The sequence below is a fragment of the Populus trichocarpa genome, chromosome 12, assembly GCF_000002775.5.
Source record: "Populus trichocarpa isolate Nisqually-1 chromosome 12, P.trichocarpa_v4.1, whole genome shotgun sequence".
NCBI classification, from domain to species: Eukaryota; Viridiplantae; Streptophyta; class Magnoliopsida; order Malpighiales; family Salicaceae; genus Populus; species Populus trichocarpa.
In genome coordinates, this window is record NC_037296.2 from 9,924,663 (window position 1) to 9,940,920 (window position 16,258).

A 16,258-nucleotide genomic window follows, 5' to 3' on the forward strand; every position below is an offset into this window, starting at 1 on the left:
TAGGATTCCACACTTTTTTTGTTCATCATGCCACTTTTTATTTTGAGTTGCTCAAACAATGTCTATGTTAAATTGATGTCCCTTTATAATTTATAATTTGATTCTTATATGAAATTCAAGACAATTTAAGTAAGTTTTTTATATATTACTTATATATTGCTTGAAGGTCAAATCATATATTTTTTAATGCTATCAGCTCTTGATTGCATGGTTAAAAAATACTTTTTTTTCCCTTTCAATTGTTTTATAATTAAAAACAGCGTGTGTTTCTAGAAGTAGCCTGTGACAACACTTGGGTAACCTACCCAATAAAAAGATAAAAAACGACGTGGTATTCAAACTGTGCACGTATTTGAAAAATTATTATGGCTGGTTCAATTCCATCCAAAATTATTCACATGCAATCCGAATTTAGACACATACCTGGTTCACATTTTGAATATGCAAATAACACGAAGTCATTACTAACAACACTAAAAGAATTGGGCTTTTTTTAGGTGAATAGTGAATCACCTCCCTCCTTTATTTTTTCGTTTTCGTTCTCTTTTTTTTTCATCATCAATTATTTTTATTTAATACTATTGTGACTTTATTCCATGAGATATGATTTTAAATTGTAGTATATGATAAACTTTTAAAGTAAAAGGACATCAATGTATAACATGTAAAAAATATGTGTTCAATCTCAAAGTTATTTAGATTTTTTATTTTGATTCAAAAGTTTATTTTGTTTATTTTTTTTATTTTTCAGTCCCTAGATTTCAGAAAAAAGAGAAAAATTCGCTAGGAAACGACAAGGTTATCGGCTGATCACAATTCAACTACTAAAAAAAGAATTTTTGTGTCAATGAATTTCTCTTCTTGATATGAGTTTATTAGAGATAGTTTTCATTAGATAAAATTTTATATTATAGTAGGAAGATAAGATTTTAAAGTACGAAGACCATAATGTAAAACATAAAGAAAATGGGTGGTCAATCTCAAAGTTTTTTATAATTTTTATTTTGATCCAAAAATTTATTTTATTTATTTTTCAATTCTTGAATTTAATAGAAGATTGAAAAACTCACTAGTAAATAATAAGGTTGTTGATTGGCCACAATCCAACTAAAAAAATATTTTTGTGTCAATGAACTTCTCTTCTTGAGAGAAGTTCATTAGAGGTGGTTTTTCTCTTTAAACATGTCAGGAAATGCATAACAAGTTCAATTTTGGTTTTTGAATTTTGTTGTTTTGTGAGTGATTTTGGGGTTGTTGGGTGGTTTATATAGGCTTTATAGTGTTTTTGAGGTGTTTTCAATGAAATTGAGTTGAAAAATAGATTATGAAGACAAAAATCCCCCTTGATTTTCCGGTCACTAAAGTGATGGTCAGATTCTGGATAACTGTCTAGTAAGTTACAATTCACCTAGTTTTTTTATATAAAAAAAAAACTAAAAGAAAAAAGAAGCGGATAAGCATAAGCTTGGGTTTCGCCTTGACTTTTATCTTAAGGTCAGGTGGGTAAGCCTGACCTATCAGTGCATGATGTTTTTTTTTTTTTTTTTAATTAATACCCTCCCTATGTTTTATGTATTTTTTTTATTTTACATTAATTTTTATTTAAATCTCAATTAATACCCCCTCTCTAATATCTTAAAAAAAAATCTAGTTAATCTTTTTTAAATATTAGTTATTTTCTAAAAAAAGAATTTTTTATTTTTATAATGTTTCTAAGAGATTATTATAATTTAATTATATATATATATATATATATATATAATATAAATAAAATTTATTTGCATGAAGTATTTGTAAAAATAAATATTATTTGTTCTTTGTAAGAAAACATAACCTATCAAATAAAAAAAATAAAAGTCCGGATTAAATATTTGTGTACTTAATTCTCTTTTTTTAAAGAAAATATTAGCTTTTCATTAAGTATTTAGTTAACATTAATAAATCTTTCATAGTTTATCGATTCATTTTTTTTTAACTTATTTCAATAAGTGTAAATAGCATTATTGCGTTTTTCAATTTAAAAAAAAAATCATGACACAATAAAATATATCTATAATATTATATCATTCTTTTATTATTTTTGAAATTAACTTGAAATTCTCATAGCATGAATGACAAAACTAGTTTCAAACAAGGCATTAAACAATTTGCCTTTCCTCCAAGTATTCTCATGCACATGGTCATTTATGAACTATTGTTATTAAACCTAACATGATCTAGTAAATCAACCTAGTATCTTACCAACCATAAACTTATTTCAAGTTAGGTTTCATATTAAATTGATCAAGAGTTGACGTGATTAAAATTAGAGTAAGATTCGTAATTTACTTTTAAACAACATTATTTTAACTCTTTAAAAATTAAAAAAAAAATAATTAAAATGATTCTATTCTAGATTCATTAGAATTTATCTTAATTAACTCATCAAACTTGCAATCCAAGTCAAATTAGATTTTTATTCATGCTATAAATGACTATTTCCCTCGGGTCAGAGAATTTAGTTAGCTCATGTTCGACCATCTCATCCCCTGCTTATCCTAGTGCCCCTCAGCCATTAAAAGTAAGGTTATTTCCCACCTTTTATCTGCAGGGCGGCGAAAGGGTTAGTTCACTGACTCCAAACTAGCTACAAACTAGAAGCTGTGCGGATCTTGGTGCAGTTTCCATCATGGTAAGACATTTCCCATCTGGCTTAACTACGTTGTCATGTTAGCCTACTGACATTAGGTAACTCACTCCTATAGTTGGATCATTGCCTCGTATGTTACATGACCTGCATTGATTTATATTTATAATTCGTAAACAAGCAGATTACAGCTTAGTTTGATGCAAATCGCAAGATTCTCTGATGATGTCCAAAAAGTTCATATAGTTTGTAACATTGTGCTATGGCAGCTTCACTTAATGATCATATGTATCCGGATTGCCAAGGTATTTGTGATAGAGCCACCGTGATATGTTCAGAGCATTTCCGTTACTCTCCACCGGGAATATCTTCCGACTTTTCTGCCATTTGTTTGTAAGCTTTATCCATTCTCTTCTCCAAGCCTTCAACTGGAAACCATGGCCATTTTCCAAACTCTGGGTTAAGAAATTGAAATATATAGCTGCTCGGGGACCATAATAATCTTTTAGAAGACCGCTCCAGTACTTGTTCCCTGCAAGAACGGGAACAGAGGTTTTCTTAAAACTCCATTGAAATACTGTTAAAAAGCCTACAAGTTTTCAATCATCCAGTGATAACAACTTCCAATGACATGTCCATCCGGAGAGGATGGGCATGGAGCCTCCAAATTTGATTTGAGGCTAATTTTTCAAGCAACGAAGGTAAAAAGATACACCAAGGTAGTGTTGATCCCCTTACCATAGTCACGAAGAAGACTTGCTTCCACCTCTGTGTTGTCATACCACATAGTTATCTGAGTTCTTGCATTCCATTCAAACTGCAGTTTCAGAGCACATTGAATTACTAAAAAACACAGACGACTCTTGAAATTGTTTGAGATCAAATAGGGCTATAATTTGAAAGGCTACTAACTTGTATTTGCTGTTCTTCATCTTGAGCAAGTTGCTTTGCACTTTCTAACCATGGACCCAGAAGAAATCCTTCATGGCATGCCAGGAGTGTGTCTATGTCTTCCACAAGGTCTAGAAACATCTGACTCTGGTGAGCAACTCCATGGCTGTCTTTTAATCGGTAGGCTTCAATGACCTTCAAGAACAGCTCATTTGCATATTTTGCCAACACTTGTCTTGTCAGGTCAACTAAGTCATAACTGACATGGAAATAAATATACATTTAGAAAAGGATGGGAAAATAGTGAAAACTCTAAAATAATTTAAGAATTACACAAATGGATAAACCATCCAGCAAAAGGTTTTTGAAACCTCAAAATGCTAACCTGTAAGTGCTGCTTCCAGATAATTCATCCCCTCCTGCAATGAAAAGTTCCAAAGCACGCACAACTTCAGTGGTTGAATACCATAGGTGAGGATGTTCATATGAATCAGTGTTTTTTATTAGGGCCGCTCTTCTTGATACTAGTTTTACATCGGTGTGATGCCTTCCTTGCAGCATCGAAACAAGATTTGGATTAACATCAGGGAATGCTACAATTACATCCCGGTTTTTGTCCTGGTCCAACAATGCTTAAGGCTGTCAGAATTCAAACAACAGAGTGCACTAGGAGTTTTTCACATGCAAAATATCAATTTGGCACTTTAATCGGACCGGGTTCTAAGTCACAGACTCAAGGTTAAAAAGACCACGTTTGTAATTTCGAATCAGAATCACGACATTTGTGGATACAATAAACTTTTCTTGAACTGAGGGAAATGATGAAAATGTATAAACATCCACAAAGAAAATGAGTGAAATTACAAAAGCATATGTATAGGAGGACATATAAATGAACAGAAATAAAAGGATTAAATATAAGTTGCATATTATGCACATTTGTGAAAGCCAAAGATAGGTAGAGCCATTACCATATTATGATGAATAATACATCCAAATGTACTCCATAGACTGTAGACAAGTTGGGGTACTTACATAGGCACCATCAGTGCAATTGTAAACTGTGTGGTACAGTATATTCCAGGCATTTTGTATTGTTGGAACTGATCGACCATATCGTCTTGCTGAATACAAATCAATCCATTCCTAAAAGAAAGACAAGATAGTTGTGATTTTAATTGGAAGTGTGAATTTCCCTACGCCTGATCCATTCTTATTTATTTTCCCATATGCCAACATATCTAGAAAAAAGAGGTGGAGAAACTTTCTTATTTCAGAAAAAAGTCTTCTATTCCTTCATAATTTCAAATTTTAAAAATTAGAAACAAAGCTTTCAGAGGATCATGAAATGTACCACAATTTTATGAAACATTTAAAGGAAAGCGCTTGTAAATTGACATATCAAAGATGAACTAATTCAATTGTAATAAGATAAGAGGAACTCTAAAAAGACTAGTATTTGACACAATAATAACTACAGTATAGTGTTCAGTGATGCATTCAAACAACATAAAAAGCAATAACCAAACTTAACAAGAAAGCAAGGATGATAGTGTTCATGGCTTAAGGTTGAGTTTAGCAAACATACAAACTTTTTATATTGCAAGTCGGAGACATAAATGTACAAATATGAAATGGTGGCGACAGTGGAGAACTTTCCATTACCTTGACATCAACCTTGTTCTTTTGAAATGCCATTTCAGACATGAGGTCATAAACAACTGGGTTTTGTTCTATACCTTCCATTGACATTCCAACACCAACCTTCACAGAAGCAACTATATAGAATAAGATAAAAGATGTAATAAAATGGTACAATAATTAGTTAAAATTGTAACATGACACGATGAATTGTTTTGTCAGAGAGAGAGAGAGAGAGATGAACTCTAGCAATAGTTATATGCTTCTTTTGGTTTGACAGCTTTGACCAACAGGCATCAGCAAAACTATGCAAGGTCATACATATGCACCGTTCGTATTATAAAAGGGGAGTTAGTGCATATGCCTATTCAATTTGTTTTTAAAATGACAAATTGTAATTCACTAGAAAGTGACAGATAAAATTTACATTAAACAATGAAGAATATTTGCAAGGTAAATCAAGTGTATCACTCGCCAAATTCTGCATATACAGACCTTTATCTTAAACACCATCAAATTGTTCAAGCAATGCAACAATACAACCCATTATGTTACACAATAATCTAATTGATCAGTTTCAGTTGCATGAATTCTAATTTTTCTGAACCATCAATAGAGTGCTTCATTGGCTCTGTGCATCTAATAATGAAGGGTATTATATTATGGTATATCTAGGTTTCACAATGTAAACAAACAGAATCCTGCTTTTCTCGCTCTTATAATTGGAATCTTTTGTCTGCATTTTCATGTGTTGTTGCCATCCATTGTAATTCAATAAATTAGAAGACTCACATGTTGTAATTAAACAACAAATCAAACAAGTTTGCCAAACACATAAACAGTATGAAATTGCTTCCCATTTACCCACAAGCCCATCTAATTAGAAAATGTGTTAATCTATTCTCTCTCCCAGATCTTGTACTTTTTTCTTTTACTTTCTCCGCTTTCTTTAGTTTAAGAATCTTAAAATCTAATCTTATTAGATTGAGGGAGGTGTAGTTGTGTACGTGGAAAGCTTGTAGAGAGAACTTAGGAGTGTTAGAGAAGGAAAATAAATTTAACACGTTGAACTAATCATGAATATAAAGAATATTGTCAACTGTCAACCTTATGTAAGAGCAAGAAATGCTATGTGTAACCCTGAAGGGTGTAGCTCAACTAGTCAGGCACTAGGTTTGCTCCCTAGAGGTCACTAGTTCGAGTCCCACAAATCTCAGGGTTACTAGAAGCTTACATGATCGTTAACTTCAAGGCCCGTGGGATTAGTCGAGGTGCGCGCATGCTAGCCCGGACACCCACGTTAATCAAAAAAAGAAAAAGAAAAAGAAATGCTACGTGTATAATTACTTGTGGAGGGAGAGAGCCAAACAGGATGCTTGAAAGAGGTTCAATTTTTTTCAATGCTATGAATGGCTAAGTTGAAGGATCACGGATAATGGGTGGGCCATCAACAGATTTCATCAGGTACTAACATTGTTTATTAATAGTAGCTTACAATTGTAATACAAATGAAAGTTGCAAAGTGTTTTTAAATTACAGTGCTTTTTGTTAAAGGGTGAAACTTTAAGATAATATAACCTAAATTTTCCTTATGTTTCAAATGGAAAGATCAAAGCCACATAACATCTCAATTCTTATTAGCAATCAAGCTTTGAAGGAATCAACTTTACCATTGTGGAGTTCTCACTGGTACGAGCTTCAACCGGTCCAGAAGCTACCGAATCTAAATACCCATACATCTCCAAGTTTCCTGCAAAGTTGTGCAGCATACACCTGCCAAGTGGAGAAACAACAACTTAAAAACAATATAAATATAGAAGAGGAAAAGGAAAAGAAAACATCAGAAATTCATTCTTAGGATATATATCAGGAATTAAATAATCACTGAACATAGATATAACAGATTTATTCACAGGTTAGTACATAACAGAAAATAAAATAACAGAATTATAAGCAGCTTGATTTTTAGAGATCAACAGAGTTTTACTTCAATGAGGATATGAGTTGTTTCACAGGTGCACAACCGAAGTGTAAGATACTAGATATTGCTATATATACATGCTACCATGAGAAAAACCATAGTCCTAACTACCTGCATAAAGTAGCAATAAATGACTCAATGGCCATGGATGTGACGGTCAATAACATGGTTTATAAATTCTGTACTGCATTTTCAGATAGCATGTATTATGTGTTCTTTCACAATACTCTGCATTTATAACATAGACCAAAAAAAAGGTCTCAATTTATGCTTCCAGGCCAAACTCAAGCCCAAATGAAAATAGTGATGACTAATGATAATACAGCAGATTTTGCAATTGATGAAATCAGGATATTTCTACGTCTTGTAAGCAAATATCTTCAGCTAAGAATCACAGATATCATCATCAGTTAGAAAAGGAACAGTTACTTACCAGATGTAAGGGACACCATAAAATTGCTCTGAAGTATTCCATATGGGTTTCACTTCGGCAAACAGATCAAGGACTACCAGCCTCCCTATAGGAACTGAATGTAGAAGCGCCTGAAAAAGAGCAAAGGATACCATCAACCAAAAGCACTCATCAATAATAAAAAAAAAGCAACTGAACATTTCCAAATCATATCTATAAGATTCCATGAAAGAAAATAATATATATATATATATATATATAGTTGCATAGTAAACTAATCAGTAATCATCTGTATCCCTTCAACATTTTCCATAATGAAGCTTTGCACAATCAATATCCTAAGTTGGATGGGATAATTAAAAAACAAAGAGAAGATCTAAGCTTTTTTTTTCCTGAGCAAAATGTACGAAATGAGAACATTTCACATCGCATCAAGAACACTTCAGTCTGTTTAAGAGATAACCCAAGATAGCCACAATGATCTAAGGCTGTGATATCATGCACATTACAAAATTGATTCATATATAGTCAGAACATACAAATGAGAAACCCTGATTAAGTCCCAACTAACATGCCATTTTCTTTTTTTTATTAAATTTTTCTCTACTTTGTTTTTCTGAACTTTCCTTCTATACTTGAGAATTTAAAATTGCAGATATTAGAAAGATTGCTTAAAGTTCAATGTTTTCTGTACACACTCAAACATCATCATTAACAGGAATTATATCCTTGTTCACTTTGGTTTAACATGGCTTTAATGCTTATTTAAAAAATAAAATACTCAAGAGATTGAATGGTAGTGTTCTTAACTATAGAACATAGAGTGCCTAGAATAGCAAAGCAATCAAATTACAATATAACCTTCGTTTGTGGAGGTCTCCAGAAAGGATCATATGAAAATAACCACCCCTGCAGAATTAAAGCAAATAAATCAGAATTCCAGAACAAATGGAGCTAACGTTGATTAAGAAGCAATTTTGGAACTTAAATTATAGAGATGTCATACTTGTAGCAAATATATAATGACAAAATGCACTATCAACATTGAATTAAGTATCACTGAAGCTAGATAAACAGTTTGTGATGATTGATAACTAAACATTCGATATTCCTTCACCTGCATCAGCCAGACAGCATTACTGTCACCACTTTGCATTCCCTCAAATATTGATCCACCTAATGAAGATATGTACTCTGGGTCATCAACAGGTGGAGTATTCTCATCAAAAGTGTCACTGCAGTTATTCAAACAATCAATACACGGATACTTTAAGATAGAATAATTTTCTGTAAACCTGATCTGTTATTGCATTTGCTGCACTGCAATTCCAACATGAAAGAGCCAATGACAAAACAAAAGGATGGATGGATTCATGATTTTAATGCAGGACTTTGAAAACTGTCAAAATGGATAGCTGTCAAAATGGATAGCTTATAATATATAACTTGCAAACTGAAAACCAGTTGTATGAATAGGAAAGCAAAGAAAATATTACCAGTTGTATATGTGGCTGGTACTTCCATACTCTGACCCATAAGATAATTGCAAAGATCACAAATTTAGAATTCTTGCATTTTTTATGAACATAAGGAATATAATTCTGGAATAACTTTGGTGATTCAGATAAGCTCACCTGTCAATTGTTGCTCAATGAATGCTCTTCCAATCTCAATAAACAAGGGATCTGTTGCATCAAGGAGATACGTGCAGCACCATCTAACATCACTCCTAACTGAAAACCTGAAGGAGGATGTAGAATATGGGTCATGGATTCATAGATCCATCAAAGAAATACATGAAGTGCATCAACACAACTCTGCAGTCCTAAATCCTAGATGATGCTGGGTATGGTTTGTGAATCTCTTCCTGCCATCCCACAGCAAAAATGCCATGTACATTTTGGCACTTGATTAATCTTTTCCAGGACACAAGGTTGAGTTACCCAATTTCCTATATTAACCTAGGACTGGAGAAAGCACAATGTATCTGATAATTGCAATATATGTGCATGTAATGAGCATGAAATCAGCAAAAGAATGAATAGAAAGCTTGAGAATTTCTAGTGGGCTTCTTGGACATGATCCTAACCAGTTCTTTTGTATTTTAATTATAAAGATATCCAAACCCTGAGTTTAAGAAACTATAGAATTCTTGCATTTCATTACCAGAACTTAAAAGTGAAGTCCATGCATATGTTAAACTGGCACAAAGATGTACTAACCAATTCCCCAAGCGTGTTATTTTTGCTGAAGGAAATATATTCCTTAATGCTGCAGGAACATTTCCAGAAAAGGCTGGAAGAACTGGACAGCAGAATAGCAATAATTGCAAACGTTATATCGATAGAAGTTCAAAAATTAAAGCAATTATTTGATAAATATATGTGAATTTCCTCAACTTTTTTGTTTTTAATTTTTCAATTTGGTATTTTTTTGAAGTGGCATTTTGAAATGCAAATAGTTCTACTAATTTTTATCTTCGCAGAATTAGGGCAAAAGAAAGAAAAGCAAGATATTTCCTCTTATTGAGGAATTTAACATCCACTTTGAATAATGCTACAGAAAGATTAATTTGAATTTATACCACAACTAGAAACCTTAAGAGTACAAGTATATGACTATTGATACCTGGAGTCATTCCAAGTTCATACATTCTGGCGAGAATTTTCTTCTGCAGAACTAGTTGTTGATCAAACCAACTTTGTGGTAGTGGTCCTCCCCACCTGTAAACAAAATAGTATTTGTAATTATGCTCGTCACTATTGAACCAGTTTCATTTCTAGACATTATTGAGAATGTTCTTGCCCAAAACAATAATAATCATAAAAATAAGTTCCCCAGTGCGAATTCTGCATTCTGATTTTGATGATATAAAATAGTTTCTTCCTGAAATTAAGGGTTTAAAAGCAATAATATCCTACAATTAGGAATTTGCAAAAAATAGAGGAATATCAACATTTTGAACATCACACATAAAGTTAGATAATTAAACGTGTAGAAAGAAGATTTTCACAAATTACTGTAAATTCTTTTAAACAGTCAAGCAAGAAATATAAGCTCACCTGTGCAAATTTGCCATGCGTGACCATGCAAGAAATGCAGGGCCTCCAAAGAAATCATCCAAATCTTCTTTACTAATATTAAATTTCTGCTAAAGTGAAAAGTCTATTTAGAAGAGCAGAAATCAAAGTGCCACATCAAATATAATAACTCCAACGCAATTCACAACTATGTGAATAACTAATATGGTCATTTTGTTATTAACCAACAAAAAGAATATAATGAAACATATTGGAATCCAGAACTAATGTAAAAAGAAACAATATGAAACAATGTAAGACACAGCTCTCACAGATTAACTCAACATATACTGAAGAAAAATATAATTCATATGATGTGTTTTTATTGATAAATGTGTGTTCAACAAAAGGGATTGCAATATAGATCAATACACTTAATTTTTATCTTTTCCAATATACTAACTATATGCAAAACAATTATTAGTGCAATAAACAAGTTCACAAAGGTTATAGTTGAATAATGAGACTTACATGTATCAGGATCCTGGTTCCTTATTGTAATTATTATTTTCAGTACAGATCATTCATGATCCCAATATCATAGAATGTAGTGGCATAAAAAAATCAGTAGTAATGAAGCTTCCATGATTAAAAAAAGGGAAAATAAAACAAATAAAATCTCTAGAGCTCTTTTGGAAGAATATGGAGATTAATAAGAGGAATGGCACCTGGAAAACTTTTTGCCAAATAGCTTCCTGTCCTGTAAATGCTAGTGGCAAGTTGATGCCTTGAAGAGCCATCCAATCAATTTCCTTTTCCCATCTTTTCCAATCCCACCAAGCAAAAGAATCTTCCAAAGAAACATATATTAAATTTATATAATATTTATCAGACCACAACGCAAAAAGCTAAATCCACCTGAATTAATGACATAGCTATCACTCTGGATATTTAGTAGAAAATTCAATCAATGCAGAAACTCACAGCTAGATGTGACAGCGTTCTGGTAATAATTCCAAGGAACAGGTCTCTGAACCAAGATACTATCATCTTGAAGACGTGGAAGAGAACCCAATTTAGGTATCGAATTGAGCTGCACACCTCCTGTTTTGTCCCAAGATATATGCGAACCACACCAATACTTCAAATACCAATGCAAACCAGCCAACACTTCTACTCCAGTTACCCCGGAAATTCTAGCATTGAGCACCCAGAAAAAGAAAAAAAATTCCAAGTTATCACAAAGGAAGTCATAATTTCTCAATAATTCAACGAACTTGATGAATTTTATTTCCTTCACATCAATGAAAATGACTACCACAAAAACAGACATAAGTTTTTTTTGGCAAAAATTAATAAAAGCAGTAAAGAGTCTTTAGCATACAGAATCTGAGGAGCTCCGCGCCTTGTAAACGAGGGATGATTTTTTATAATGAAGCAAGATTCCCCTCCACATTGCTCCTAACATTAATACAATTAAATAAATTATATATCTTGCTCAAAAAGCTTAAAAAAAATATTGAACTTCTTCAAAATTAACTATAACAACAACAATGATAATCTCTCGGTGTTACTTTAGTGAAATCCATCAAATAACAAATAAATTCGATAAGAAATCGAAGTACCTTAGATACAATTCGAAACTCGAAGCTGGAAGAGTGAGAAGGAAGGAGGCGTTGCAGAACACCGCGAGCGGCGGCAACTTGGACAGAAGGAAGAGCTCGTTCGCGGTCCTGGATTTCGAGAATTTTGGAAATGTAACCGACGCCGATCGTGGAAGATTGAGCGAAAGAGAAGAAGAGAAGGAAGGATGCGAGGAGGACGAGAGAAACGGCGGCAACTGGAGGGGAGTCCATAGGGAACAATGGAGATGAAGAGAGTGATAAACCCAAAGGGATTTATTATAGAGAAGATGGGCATTGTAGTGAAGGGAGTAAGGAGATTCTGTGAAAGAGTAAGAGACAAAATGGATTGCCGGCCAGAAGTGTAAAGAACTGTTTGCTTTGTTTTTTCGAATTCGAAATTTGACATTTTGGCTTCTACTTTCATTTGTGTTTTTTATAGGTTGACTAATAGTCAGCATGGGCTTAGATTCAAGTTGCTTCTATGGACTTATGTGCCCCTGTTGACTTGGGCCTTTAAGCTTACCTTTTCATGAGAAATTTTGTTATGCATGTGAAAAAATAAAAATAAAATAAAATAGAGAATACACACTTGTTATCAGGATTATCATGATTTTCATTTTATGTGTGTTTTATAATTATGTTGCGCATAATATATGGTAATTTATCTTTTCCCAAATAACATTTTTTTTTAAGAATAATTGTGTAAATATATATTTATACTCAACAACAAAATTATTAAAACTTTAAATTGAACTTAACCTTTCCACCTTTGATTTTTTAAAAAAATAATTTTTCAAGGCTCATGGCTCATAAATTCTTGCAAAACAAATCTCCTATCAGGATATAAAATCTTCTAGTACCTAAATTAATAAATGTGTAAGAGAAAAAAAAACGTTTAGCAAAGATAACAAAAACGTGGGAAAGTATAGGTTGTGATTATTATGTGTGGTTTTGTATTATGGTCTATGTGTTGTTACCAGGTGATCTAAGATATTTATATATCTTAGGTCATATGAAATTTCCTCGTGAAGGATGGAGTTCTCAAACATATAATGTAGAGTAATCATGAAAAATAATTAATTTTACCACATGGTTAGCTTGTAAAACAATTTGTTCATGTAAATGTTGTACTATCAATTTATGAGACAAAGTAGGTGCTATAATGATAATTGGTGAGATAGGATAGCCATGATACTAGCAATTAGTGAGACAAAAAGGCATCATACTGACAATTCATACAACCATATTGATAACTTGTAGAATGAAGAATCGTGTGCAAACTTTATAATATTAGCTAGTGGTTGCATGACCTAAGATATGTGTGTAACGATATTTTTTCTCTTTTTTCATTTCATGTTGTTTGATCAATCTAATATTGAAACTAAATCAAAGAGTTATTGAAGAATCAAGGATTTAATTGGGGGAAGGGAAGAAAAATTACATGAGTCGGTATGTGAAACAAGATTGCCACCTTGTGGCAATGTGTGCAACGTCATTATGGTTTTGATGGTAGTCTTCCTTTCTGTTATTGGATTCATCTCAATGAGCTCTTTCTCTTGGTGTTGTATGTGTAGATGACAAAGTCATGGTGGCGTTTCAACAACATGTCTTTTTCTCATCTTTTTTTTCTTTTACTTTTATATCTTCTCTTGTGTTTCTGGTCGGTCTCTTCTCTTTCTCTCTTTGCTCTTTAAGCTAGAACAACAATTTTTCTTCCATAGCCTATCAACTGTTGTTCCTTTTTCATTTTTTTTTTTAATTTTTAACAACTTGACAAAACAATAGTTGCTTGGTTTTGTTTTAGCCTTTTGGCTTATAAATCACAAACGTTTTCACTTTAGTTGAATTGTTCATGAAAATAATAAAACATGTTTTGTTTGTCTAAGATTCGAGTGTTCTATTTAGTCGAACTCGACGAAGTCAAGCTTGAGTGGTAATGCACAGTAAACTTATATCTTGTATTGACCAAATAGTTGGAGGATTTTAACTTCAAAGATTTATAAGTGGACTCGCTAGTGTTGTTAAGTATATTTTTATGTATCTTTCCTTAAAAAACAATAGATAATCACGCCTACAAAATATGATAAATAAGCTACATAATACACTAATGTTTGCAAATAGAAAAAACTACACCAACTATATATTACTTAGAAAAAATAATTGAAAAAAATAACACACTTTTTGCATGAGGTGATGCGAGTCTTAGTGGTGGATTAAGAAATGTTGAACTAATTTATAGGGTCAGTTGACCCCATCAATTAGGGGAAAAAAGTAATTAGATAATAGCTGAATTTTTAATTAAATGAAAGATTTTTTTAATGGTTTCACTAATTTGATCTTGTTGATAAGGATAAAAATGTTGATCTAATAAGTAGTCTTGATGATTGATCATGTGTCAATATATTAATCGACTATTGATTTTTTTATTAATATACTATATGTTCTTTATTTCTTTCTTGAGAAAAACTACAATTAAAACCTTAATATTGAGTAAATGTAAATAATAACCTTGTAAATCAAATAAAATACATGGTTCTCAACTTGGCTCAAACAAATTAAAAAAAAAGAATTGTAATACTAAACTAATCTGAATAAAATGCAAGTATGCAATATAAAATTAAAGAAAAAATTGTAAGCAAAAGCAAAGAAAAGAAAAGCAATGAATAAAGGATAAATTATATATATAAAAAAGAAATATAAGTAAATTGTGTATACGAGACTGACCATTGTTTCTAATAATTGGTTGATTTTTTTATATTATTACAAAGATTGAATCCCTGACATTTTAATGTTAAAATTAATTGAATAAATTGATTATGCATGAAGTGGTAAATGAACATCGTTATCCAAAAATATCAATCATGTTTTTCTGTTGACATGTCAACTAATTTAATTATTTCAAATAAAGTGTGTTCTGGCTTTTTGGCACGATGCTTAGAACTCTATAAATTGCAATGTTTATACCATAATTAATTCACTAATTTTGTAATTAATACCTAGCTCGTCATCTCTTTCATAAAATCTTCAATCCTCATTCAATAGAAACCATAGGTTCTTAGAAAAGAACCATGAACCCTATGCTTTTTCTCTCTCTCAAATCCTAGCAATGACATCTTCAAGTTCTGGTCCATAAAAACTTACCATTATGATCCATTTTCAAAATTATAATGACCGTATTCCTTACATAAATTAGTGTATTATCACAATGCACTAGAAAATATGTCTAAAGAATATTTTCATCTATACCAAGAAATAAGCCCCATGGAATGAGACAATTTGTTTACCTTAATTCTTGAATAAGAAATGCTTCCTTTACAAGACTATCATACGAACCTCAACAATTTGTTTACCTCATTAATTAAGTCTATTCATATATAACCCAACAAAATAGATCAACACCTTTGTCGTAATCTTATAGACAATACTATTCATATTATCTATGGAATTTGAACTTGAATTATATTTATGATTTTGCTATCCCTTTAATCTCTTATTTTAGCATATCGGTTTACACCTAACTATTATTATTATTTTATATTTTTTTTTGTCACGCTCATCAATGTTTGATCTTCTGCTTTTCAATCCAATCTTCGTCTTTTTGCTTTTTATGCTCTTAATGGTGAATGTGAATCGATCATTCAATATCTTTTTCCTTATTTTATTTCGTCTACAAAAGTAATGAAACACTCAAAGATTTCTAAAATCTTTTAAAAATAAATAAATATTTTTTTTAGAAAAAAATCATTTTCAAAGAAAAAAGGTTTTAAGTTACAATCAGGCAAGAATTTAATTTATAACTAGTCATAAAATAATACGAGCATGCAATTAAGGATCTAATTGAAGAGAAATTAAAGAAAAAAAGGTAATTGTAAGAATTAGATGGTTAGTGACCAAAACAAAAGTGCTAGAAAACTTTTGAAGGCCTTATTAATTCAATCACGAGCTCAATTGAAGAAAAAACAAAATTCAAAATTTAGGCTCAATTAGACCAAAAATAAAAGGATTAAAGGTCAAAAGACTAAAATGAAAGGAAATGGAATTAAAAGAGCACTTTTGGTTTCA

General features: G+C 31.7%; 1 protein-coding gene across 2 annotated transcripts; it reads right to left on the reverse strand.

Annotated features, from left to right (window-relative positions):
* Window positions 1–2,762: 2,762 nt before the first annotated feature.
* LOC7458014 (alpha-N-acetylglucosaminidase-like) lies at window positions 2,763–12,589 on the reverse strand. 2 transcript variants are annotated; one of them, XM_052445796.1, is made up of 19 exons: window positions 12,197–12,589; window positions 11,956–12,032; window positions 11,556–11,767; window positions 11,300–11,421; window positions 10,614–10,699; window positions 10,180–10,274; window positions 9,774–9,855; window positions 9,186–9,292; window positions 9,048–9,078; window positions 8,669–8,786; window positions 8,413–8,460; window positions 7,573–7,682; window positions 6,829–6,931; window positions 5,183–5,281; window positions 4,553–4,663; window positions 3,903–4,135; window positions 3,539–3,776; window positions 3,365–3,443; window positions 2,763–3,158 (listed from the first exon to the last, which is right to left on the reverse strand). In XM_052445796.1, the coding sequence occupies exons 1-19, from the start codon at window positions 12,425–12,427 to the stop codon at window positions 2,902–2,904; spliced, it is 2,439 nt and encodes an 812-aa protein (XP_052301756.1). In that variant the 5' UTR covers window positions 12,428–12,589; the 3' UTR covers window positions 2,763–2,901. The 2 variants fall into 2 exon arrangements, with proteins under 2 accessions (XP_052301756.1, XP_052301755.1); XM_052445795.1 differs by having other exon boundaries at window positions 10,614–10,702.
* Between the last annotated feature and the right edge of the window lie 3,669 nt (window positions 12,590–16,258).